At 38.4% G+C, this 11,571-nt stretch overlaps 1 protein-coding gene and 1 long non-coding RNA gene across 2 annotated transcripts; both read right to left on the minus strand.

The window, feature by feature from the left end:
• Nucleotides 1–6,727: 6,727 nt before the first annotated feature.
• Nucleotides 6,728–7,766, minus strand: LOC131253550 (uncharacterized). Its single transcript, XR_009175250.1, has 3 exons — nt 7,637–7,766; nt 7,474–7,545; nt 6,728–7,390 (listed from the first exon to the last, which is right to left on the minus strand). It is a non-coding gene; the product is annotated as an uncharacterized LOC131253550 (long non-coding RNA).
• An 18-nt stretch (nt 7,767–7,784) lies between these two features.
• LOC131254351 (uncharacterized) lies at nt 7,785–8,631 on the minus strand. Its single transcript, XM_058255339.1, has 2 exons — nt 8,507–8,631; nt 7,785–8,401 (listed from the first exon to the last, which is right to left on the minus strand). Exons 1-2 carry the CDS (start codon nt 8,571–8,573, stop codon nt 7,785–7,787), a joined length of 684 nt encoding a protein of 227 aa, XP_058111322.1. The 5' UTR covers nt 8,574–8,631.
• Between the last annotated feature and the right edge of the window lie 2,940 nt (nt 8,632–11,571).

Below are 11,571 nucleotides of genomic sequence, written 5' to 3' on the forward strand. Positions count from 1 at the left end.
TGTTTGACTTGATTACTGCCATATGATCTTAGTTACAACGTTTCGATATACTATATATGTGTGAACTATGTAAAATATAATGTGCATTCCATGTGTTTGTTGAAATGTTTGATTGAATGTGAAACTGTGATTTATGCTTGCCATGATTTCTAAACTAAGGTTAATGTTTTTCATATGCTTTATAACCTAATTTGTGTATGGTTCTGCTATAGTTCTTATCGTAACTAATCTAATCTATGTATTTAGTAATGTGTAGTTCAAGTGTTTGATAAAATGTCTGAATGAGAAATTGTTGATGAATTGTGTTTAATAAGGTAATTGAGTTAGGATTCTCAATTACCTTATCTATATGTATAGTTTCCTTCATGTAATCTTAATTTCGATTATGTAATTTATGAATGAAATGCGAACAGTTGGTAACATGTTTAATGCGTTCGATGAAATGCTTAAATGAGGAATTGATTAGAATTGTTTATCGAATGTTGATATGATTAACACATGTATTTACATGCTACATTTGTGTAAGTTTGGGACTACAATGTGGTCCAGGCAATCGGTAATAGTTCTCGTTTGAATGGCCGGATTAGTCTTGCCACATTTGATACATTCAGTGAATCTGGGTCATACGATAATTGTCGACAGTAGTTAGGCCACGTGGAGTGCTTATGCGCTCCATGTCAATTAATTCCACATGCGCTTATACTAACCGAACTTGTCTAATAAACCGATTGGCCTACTATGTGTTCACCATGTATGGACACCATTGATTGAATTTAAGATAACCCTTCCAGTGTAGAAGCCCATTTTAACCATGGTACCACGATCCGCTAAGACTCATGAGTCGGGCATGGTAGTATGAGACACCGTGGTCGAACTATCAGCCTACGCTGGGGTGACGAGCCTCCCCATAGTGACCAGTGAGCAACCCAAACTCGTGAGCTGAATACGGTGATTTAGGACACTGTATTCGAGCTGTTGGCCTGCGCTGAGGTGACGAGCCACCCCGTAGTAACCTCGAGTATAAACTCTCGAACTTACCTATCCACTGATTTTCATTAGGAGTGATGTCCTACAACTTGCCTATCGTGTATGATTAAATAGGATTGATGGCCCTAGATGGATCTTTCGGTTGGGTAAATGATATAAAGGGAGGTACCTTAGCTTCCCGAATTTGCTGTATGAATAAGCCTAATTAAGTACTCGGCTAACACGATCATGCACCGCATTGCATGTGTTTTGGTGAGGAAGTGCACTTTAGGGACTTCGCCATGCGCGAATGGTTGATGTAGTCGCTTGAGGGAGTGTCGTACCAGAGCATACATCATTACTGCATATAATCCCTACATTAATAAGTGTAGTTAGGGAATGATTGTTGTACTGCTTTTTTTTATTACCGCTTGATTGAATTAGTAACATGTTAACCTTTGCCTTATAATACCACCGAGTTGATCACTCACTCCCACTCTGGGACGGTGTTTTAAAACACCAGCCAGACTCTAGTTTACATGTAGGTGATGTCGAAGTCTATGCAGCTAATCTGGATTTCGTAGATAAGGACGGGGAATTCTCCTATGTTCAGCTATCAGGCGGGTCTATGTAAACCTCGTGCTGATTCGATGGGATTATAGGGATACATGATTAGTTGGACATGTACATTTTGATATTTTGTAAATTTTGAAACAATACATGTTTATATTCAGCCCAGTATCATACTCATACTCTGGAGGTTGCAACACCCTCACGTACTTATATATATGTGTGTGTGTGTGTGTGTGTGTGTGTGTGTGTGTGTGTTTCAGTCTTTCGCTTGCTAAATTAAATTGTCTCTGGAGTATGATATACTATTTTAGTATAATCCCCCTCATGTTTAATGCACTAACATGGACAGCATTTAAACATCATTATCTATGTTGCATAAGTGATGCGTTGGATCTCGGGAGTTGAGCTTTGCTCGACCCTCGAAATCCGGGGCGTTACAAAAAACTCTCCCTTACACAAGCTTCCTCCCTCTCTCTCTCTCTCTCTCTCTCTCTCTCTCTCTTTTCTTTCTCTCTTCTTTTGATAGTGCTAAAACCCTTTAGCAAACCCTTGCATAGCTTTAGAAAACCCCCTTGCATTTTTCTAGAATAACCCTAGGACTCCTATTTATAGTTTAGGAAACACCTTTTCGCACCTCTGCGAAAACCACCTCAAATTTACGCAATTCGCACCAAATCCGAACTGAATCTTCGTAACTCTCGACTAGTCAAGTCGGGTGCTCGATTGGTCGAGCCAGGCCCTTAACTAGTCGAGGCTAAAAAACATGACTCACTGGACTTTGAGTCGAGCGACCCTCAATCGGTCGAGCAAGCCCCTTCGACCGGTCGAGCAGTGCAGTGAAACATCCATTTTTACAACCGGCTATGCCCTTGCACTACCAAAAAACAGGGCAAATCCAACGGCTCAAAACCGTCAGCATTGACCTTCCCCGACGGCTTCTAGCCGTCGGACGGGCCGTCGGGAAAAGGGGCGTGGGCGTTGCTCGCCGACGGATTATAGCCATCGGCGTTTCCGACGGCTAAAACCGTTGGTGTTTTCGACGGCAAGGACAACAGTTTTAGCCGTCGGCGTATACGACGGCTAAAACCGTCGGTATTTCCGTCTGATATGGAGGACAGAAAAAACCGTCGGTGTTTTCGACGGTGAAAAGCCGTTGGTGTTTCTCATAAAAATAATAATAATAATAATTAATTGCCTAATCGATGCACATCAAAAACTAGATGATCCTAACCATTCTGATGGCATTTCAAATGCATTCATAAAAACATAGTACTACTAGCAACAAAATATAAACTAAAGCACAACAGAAATTAAAGATGATCCTAACCATTCCAAATGCATTTCATTGGACAAATACACGAGTAATGTTACTAATTGCAGACGAGAAACATATCACCTTTTTTTTTTTATGTTGTTCAGGGACTAATCTTCGAGTATCACTGCAGTAAGCCATGACAAAAACTTAAACCTTGAAGTCTTGAACAACTCAAGAACGATGGTCCCTGATTGCAAAAGGCTACTATTCCAGCCTGATAATGGTCTGCAACCCGAATCTTATACAAGGCAATGACACACATGCTAACTTAACTGGTTCAAGCTTAAAACTATAGCTAGGTCACTACACCACTATGTGCTTGCATAATATGTGAAACCCAAAATAACAAAAATTATGCAAAACATAACAAGAGCACTTGTATTTACTTACATTAAAACTAGTCAATGATAAAGTAGGAGGAAGTATAAGCCATTGTTTAACAGCAAACCAAATTCAAATAAAGCTCTGGAAAATAAGCCATTGTTTAACAGCAAACCAAATTCAAATGCTTTTGAAAGCTTTAGTTTAAGACTGTCAGACAAGAACAAAACTACCTACAGAAGGGTGAATGAATATACATTATCTCAAAAACGCTCACCTGCGTCTGTAAGACAGCCCTGTGAATCCTGTAAAATGCAATGCAATCCTAACCTCTGATTCGTGGATGCTTGTTTGTGGAAAAGGACTATAAAATCAGTTGAAGCATTTACTTACATTAAAACTAGTCAATGATATAAAGCAGGAGGAAGTATAAGTTCCTATCCATTTGGTTGAAGTGTTCTTCTGCCAGCATTCTATGCAAGTAGATATGGTCTACTGCACATCCTAATCTGTCAATCAATGTCCTACAAAAGACGGACAAAAATGTCACTCTTGTACTCTTGCTCCAATGTAGTGGGAAATGTAAATGGAGAACCAAGAGCAACCGACCATCCAAGGGCCACGTCTGTAGCTCTACCATCAACATCCTGCACAACAAGATACAAGATGTCAGACACCATGTTGCTAAAATAATACCCAAGCTAACACCGTGGTACAGTTGATTGGTTGTGACAAAACATTAGGAATGCACATGGCAAAACTGACCTGATGGACGGCTTGGAGCTAGAGCATGTGGCATCTTTTTGGGTGTGGTGATATGTGCAGATTGGTCGTGATCCACGTGTGGAAATGGCATACCTCGCATATCAAAATGACCCTGTACAATAGGACCACCCACATAACATCAGTGTGTTTGGCTTACTTATGGAAGAGTCCCACTATGTGGGGCCAATCATAGACACCTGCAGCACTTTTCTTTTAAAAATCAAAGACAATTCCCCATGTCATCTCTCAACCTAGAAGTATTGATTTAAGAATTGCTAAGACAATAATCGGTTTTTCTTTCCTTTGTTCTTTTTCACTATGAACATAACAAAGGCCAATGCATGGTTGTAAGATTAGGAAAACAAACATCCAATTGAGCACTACCAATTCAAATTTATCATGGCCAGTACAAAAAAATTAACCGTAAGATGAACCAGGGTACATATGATGGATACTTTTAGTATAGCATCTGGTGTAAAGTACTTATGTTTTGCATACCTTAGCCAATGATACTTGAATACTTCAGCCTATCATGTCTAGTACAGTAGGATACTAATACTGGTAATGGATACTCTAGGATATTAAGCATGCAGATTCTAGCTACGCTTCCATGGTAATAATGCAAAATTTACAGAAAACTGGAAGGACAATGCAAGGTGTCGATGAGTTCATTACAATGCCAGAGCTCAAAGGAATCTGGTGGGATGGTGTTTTGCAGATATAGCTTTATAAACAAGAGATAGATTACCAGTACATGCATATGAGGTTCTCCCATCCATATAGAAAAGATGCCCAAGATGAACCAGTAAACCTGCATTTTCAAATTTCGGTTAAATGACAAACCTTCTTAATGTAAAATGGAGGTACCTCACTAAATAGATTCTTTAATTGGACTTCATTTCATGCAAAGTTCAAAGAAATTTGAAAGAAGTTCATTATAGAACTTGGAATATGTTTTCTTGGGAATGTTAGGAAGAGATCCATGTATAAATTAAGTCCATTGGATCTGTATTCTATAGCAAGTAATCATTTTGACCAGTTTGAAGTGCCAGGTGAAGCAGTAAGGAGAGTCTGCTTCATGGTATAAAGGCTCCTTCAAAACCTAATGATCTGGAGTATTTCAATTTTGGAGTTTTTTTTTTCAATAAATAAAAGATATCAAGGAGGGAATCACTCTAAACATGTGAATTGAACCATATTTGAAATGAAACCTTACCCATACCCTGTGAGGCTGAACGAACCAGCACTCTACACCTGTGCAGCACTCCCTCACAATTAAGAACTTCAGGAAGACAGTCTTGAGCTCGCTAAAAGATCTTTGTTAGTGCAATAAACATCCTTTCTTAAAGCAAAAAAACATGCAAAACATTAAAAAAAAAATGTAGATTTTAGCGAGAACGTATCATGGGGTTTATTGACCCTTCCCTAGCCATTGGATTTGCTGTCATAGACTCCAATCCAGCCCCAATCCCTGTATTGAGAAGATTAAGAAAAATAAATAAAAAACAATAATAATAAAGATATGCTGGCTCTCATTTGAGCAAGTGAATGCAGGATGGTTGCATTTTATGCTGGTTTCCCTGGTATGCTTCCTTTTACATGGTCTATTTGGGAATAGTCGGTTTCTTTTTTTAACTTTATCATTTGTATTTACTATCTGTGTCAAACAGAAACTGTGCCTATAAGAACTGTAAACTAGCAATACTCATCTGGACTTCAGGACAGTTGCTGATGTTGCTGCTGCCATTAAAGCTGGATTTTATGACATAGGTATGCATGCATCCTATTGAGAGGCAGCCTATCCAGTGACTCAGCAATCTCTGTTTGCTTCATCACCGTTGCCTGCAATACCAGAGATTCTGACAATCACCATATGAAATTATTCAACAGTATATCTTTGTACAACATGCTGTGTGTGCATCTGAAACTTACGTTCTTCATCTTCTCAAGGTCAAACATGATGGATTTGATAGCCTTAGAAATCTGCATTATCTGCACATTCAATCCATGTATGGTAGCCTTAGAAATCTGTTATAGGCTTAAAGGATAGTTCAGATCATTCGATTGATCTGTCTAACTGAAATAATGCAATTAGGAACAAAAAACACATCCGATTTTCCTTACCCAAGTATGATGGAACCACCAACCGCGCACAAAGTTAGGATGCTCGCAAATGTGAAACTGACCTCTTCATTCAAAGAAAAAGTTGAAGATGCCAAAACAGTTGAATAAATCATGAGAGTAAAAAAAACCCTGCAAAAAACACATCCAAATTATGAGATATCCCAAATCAAAATCTAAACTTCCAAAATATTAATGAACAAAAATATTTACACATCTGTTTTCGGTGTAATGTTTGTAGACATGCAGAACCAACAGCAGTCGTGGAATAACGATGAAGGAACTTCTCGTCGGGGTTGATCGCATTCTCTGCAACAGCTGCCACAGATGATGATAATTCCCTATAGTTCTCTCTCTCTCTCTCTCTCTCTCTCTCTCTCTCTCTCTCCCCAAGTGCAAATAACACTAAAAGTAAAAATTATATATTACAAATCTTTCAATTCCTCAAGGGGAGGTTGAAATGCCAAACAAATATATCAAAGCATAAACGTGGGTGCTAAATCCATTCCATTCCATTCCATATATGTGGGTGTAATCTAATGTGAGTGATAAATGCATTCCATACCATTCCATATATGTGTGTGTAATCTGATGTGAGAGTTAAATACATTCCATTCCATAATATTCAGATAAGTGTCTATGTTACGGAATAGTTTGAAAATAAAAGTAAATTGTCTCAGTTTTCATAATGTCTAATTATAAACATCATGGATAGATGGTTAGAAATAGCTTGGGCCAAATAACAAATCCTCCTACGCCGACCTCTCCAAGTGTATGATGATAACCATCTTCCTTCCACAACTCTGCGTGCGAAGCTTTAATCTCGATCAAGACAACTCTAAAATTTCCTTCGCCTAGATCTGCTCCATAGACATGGGCAGTTGGATCAACTTCATACACCTCACCATGAGCAACTACTCATTTCTTCCAATTACAAAGATTGCATCTCTTACCAATATGTATCAAATCAGGCTACATGTACAAGTATAACATGTCATTAGTATTTTTAAATGGAGGTGCATATAATCATAAACATAAATTTGTAATAGAGAAACACATACATACCGACAAGGCACGACTAGATTTAAATGGAGGTACTGTCGGTGGATCCACAACCCCTTGTTCCCCTTGCTTTTTTACAATACAATTAACCTTCATATGGAGGTCTACCAAGCTTTTCTTCATTTCACCTACTTCCTCCTTCAAATTATCTCAATCCTACGTCACCATATTGAGCTTATCTATAATAGGGATTGTCTTCCTCAATGCAATCTTGCCTACATTTCCACCTATACCCCACATGCGCCCTCTACTATCACTCTCAATTGACTATAATCAGAATTGCAAGTTGATTTATCAGAGAATGCGTAATTATAAATAAACTCAAGTACTTGAAGGATAAGCATATATACCTATGTAAGGGCATCATCTACATTGGTCATCTGAGATGTTGGATTACTACTCTGAATCGACTTTATTTTTTCCTATGACAACATCCAAAAGAAAAATTAGCAACTAAAAGACACATTTAAAATTCATATGGATAATGACAGAATGTACGAGGGTTGCACTTACAAAGGCTTCGGGAAACTGTAATTTGTCATCCTTTGTTGTATGGGCTCTGATGTACACATCAGCCCTACCAACCTCGGCATCACTAGTAAGATTCCTCTCAATTGCCTTTTCCACATTACATACATGCCAAAACACATTATTAATGGAATTAAATGACTAATAATTTTAAATAATCATCATAAATATAGTAAGATATATATTTTAAGACATGTACCATCTGATAGCGTATAACAGCCATGCTACGCTGCCCAAGTGTAGAAGGGCCAACTTGTTTGGCCCGATTGGATGCATTTCTTGCACTTAATTCCTTAAATTCATTTGTATTACGTTGATCCACAAAGAGTATCCAATCCTCTATAGGCACACCAACAGGGGCTGGAGATGACTTCACAGCTGCAAGATCCTTGTCCTTAACATACTTTAAATGCAACTGGTTCTTGTAATTTCTCCAAGAGGTATTCACACGTTCACGAACGTAAGTTGTCATCGCATGTTGGTTATTCTGAAAATCATAACTACACTCCAAGCTTTCAATGACCCTCTGAAGGTGCTCCGGAGGCACCTGGCGAAAGTCTGTGTATGTGATCGGGATGTGGGTGCGGGTGAGAACACCAATGCATGAATTGAATGTAACTTGATTTATATCCCCCGCATTTGGTTGCCCAAATTCATTAGTCGTAATGACCCTCTTCAATGAAGTCTTCTCATTTAATTCTCGACCTCGCGTAGGACCTCTCTTCCTAGACAATGAAGATGACAACCCATCTGCATAAAATGGGAAATTAGCTACACACATGTTTCATCACCTCCAATATAAAAGAAAATTAAATGAGGTTAAAAAGAAGAAAAATATAGAAGTTATCTTATTACCTATGGCATCTTCACGGGCTGCATCCCCTAACGGCTCTGTGCCAAATGACGATGCCTCTAGATCCATATGCCTGTTTCATTGGCAATATAAATCAAACCCAGGCATAAAAAGAAGATATGAGACTGGACTATCCAATACATCTTCAAGGGCTGCATCGCTTAAAGCTAAAAACCAAATAAGGAAAACAAATGAGCAAAATTTTCCTTAGAAATTTTGGTTACTTTTTCCTTAGAAATTGTAAGAGCAAAATTTGGATGTTGGCCATATCAATTTGGATGTTTTGGGCAGCGGATATTATTTTCTATGGTGTGGCCCACTGTTTGGTTGGATCCAACAGAATTTTCATTCGTCTGATCTTCAAATAGGATTCAGCTGTGGGACAGGTTGGATGTCATATACATACAACAATATGACATTTAACTCTAGAAAATCATACTAGGATCAGTAGGACCTGTTGAGAAAATTTTCAAGAAAATGAAGAGTGTTGATTTAGACAATTCTGACCATGAAAACAATTCCCTGCAGGAAATTTTCAGAACAAATCCAACAGTTAGAGAAATAACATAATGCTAAAGATTAGACAAAGGTATAATGCAACAAAGATAGACACCGTTGAGTTTCATTGGGTGCACAGTTAAAAGCCTTTCTTTTACATGTGGCACATGTGTACAATGATCAGGACAATTGCTTTGTGGTCACCAGATGGACTGCCCATACCCAAAATGCAAGGCAATCCAAATGGGTGACCATTTGGTCAATGGCCTAAAAAGGTACAGTTAACTCAAATTACAAATATCCATCCACATTCAACAGGCAAAATTTGCCATAAATGGGTGATTAGAGCAGTCCAATCTTTGTGTAGATGAGTAACGTAAGAGCACATGGCAGGCATCGAGGATTCCATCTTTTAATATCTATGCCATCTGGTTCTTTATAGGCCATGAATGCTAGCATCTAACACAAAAAAATGTTGAATGATGACATGTCGTACGTGAATTGTAGCAATGCCAACGCCTAAAAACATCACTTTACTTTAAAACAATGTAAAAATTAACAGCATTGAGTTCCAATTTAAATATAATAAAGAGACGAGTAAAAAAAAAAATAGTAAATATCTTCCGTTACATTAATATAATAATGGGAAAATAAAAAAGGTCCTAAATCCAAAATCGTTTCGTTACATACATAAAAGTACCAACAAATCAACTTTTTCTCCCTACTCGCTTTCTTTTCTTTTCCTTTTCAACAACCACACAAATATCTTCATTGTCATTGAATAACAACTCGCCACCCATCTCTACTTCAGTGAGATTAGGTCCTACTTCAACCTTAGTTACAACCCGTGTTTCTGATAAAAAGGCTTGTCTCATCTTCGACGAAAATCTTTCTTGGAACCTCCAAGACCACATGCCAATCAGGATTTTTTGGATCTCTAGAATAGAAAACCTGCACGGCATGCTCTGCAAGAATAAACGGCTCATCACCCACTTGGTCTGAACTGAGAAAATTAGACAAATTCACCAATCTCAAATTCCCTTCAGCATCGAAAGAAACACCTTGATGCGTCACCTTCACCCAATCACACTTTAGTAGGACTGGCTTGTACCCTTCTCGGTACTCCAGTTGGATGATTTTGCGTAGGACCCCATAATAAGGTACAGATTCATCCACTGTATTCTTGTCCTTAGCACTAGATCGGAAGGTGGTCATACTCTCTGTGCTAACCCCACTGTTCTGGTTCACTTTATTCTCTTCGTAATCCTTGGTGACGAAGAGGAAACCATTGATACAATACTTATTGTACTGCATTGCAAAAGCCTTTGGTCCCCTAACTATATCTTTGAAGACTTCATTACTTGATTCATCCAAGTCTAGCTGTTTCTTCAACCAAGGTATGAACTCTTCATCACTCGCCACCTTAGTCCTCTTCCCGGCAACTACGGTTCGTTGCTTCAAGAAATTAGCATATTTCCTGCAAGTTAAGAAGGTTGTAACAAAATTGACAATTTTTTAATCTCATAAATGTTGTTACAATTATGTTGAATAATATTTGAAATAAATGAAGAAGACATACATACAAGCTAAGTCTAGTGCATACCCTTGCCATGTATCATAGTTGGGTTGACTCTTCAGTACCCAGGTGCGAGCCTGTTCGTATTCAATACCTTCTAAAATGACACTTTGACCAGGGCCAACTGGGCTAACCTCATCAACATCGAAGTCATCAACAATATCTTGCAACTTCGGCAGTAGTGAAATTGATCCGTCAAACCGCTTTTCCAGTTTCTCCAAGAGGCTTGTATTATTTTTGCCTTTATATTGGTTGCAGTATATAAGTGTCTCCTCTTGAATGTATCGTTCTGCTATACAACCTTCAGGTCGTGTCTTATTGCGAACATATGCCTTAAACGTCTTCATGAACCTAAAAGAGTTAACGACACATTAATAAATGTAATTGTAGATGTTAGGTGGGTTTATTCACATTAAAATCATATCATACCTTTCGAATGGATACATCCATCGATAGTAGACAGGACCACATACGCGAGCCTCGTAAGTCAAGTGGATAGGCAAATGCATCATCACAACAAAAATTGAAGGAGGGCATGTAATCTCAAGCTCACATAATGTCCTTGCCATACCCTTCTCGAGAGCCATTAACATTTCAATATCTATGGTTCGCGAGCATAGGGCATTGAAAAAGGTACAGAAGCTTCTAATTATAGTGCGCATATGCTTACTATCCCTGAATGCATGTTGGATCAAAATTGGAAGCAGATGTTGCATCAACACGTGGTAATCATGAGACTTCATACCCTTTAAATCCACACTATCTTCATTTACGATGTTCTTCCAATTCCCACTAAAACCGATCGGAACACGAAGCTCACGTAAAGTCTGGATGAAAATTTTTTTCTCTTCTTTTCGAAGCAAGAAAGGACCTCATTTTTGGATCGCCTTGCCATTAATATTTTCTAGCCATAAACGCTTTTTTATTCCTAGCCACTTCAAGTCTCTGCGTGCATTGGCATCATCCTTAGTTTTTCCAGTTGTGTTCAATATT

The sequence above is a fragment of the Magnolia sinica genome, chromosome 8 (assembly GCF_029962835.1).
Source record: "Magnolia sinica isolate HGM2019 chromosome 8, MsV1, whole genome shotgun sequence".
Taxonomy (NCBI): domain Eukaryota; kingdom Viridiplantae; phylum Streptophyta; class Magnoliopsida; order Magnoliales; family Magnoliaceae; genus Magnolia; species Magnolia sinica.

Excerpts from the sequence above, each read along its gene's own strand:
- LOC131254351 (XM_058255339.1), bottom strand. The coding sequence starts at position 8,573 with ATGGATCTAGAGGCATCGTCATTTGGCACAGAGCCGTTAGGGGATGCA. Across the intron at positions 8,402-8,506 it reads AGCCCGTGAAGATGCCATAG|ATGGGTTGTCATCTTCATTG; the intron begins GTAATAAGATAA and ends CATTTTATGCAG.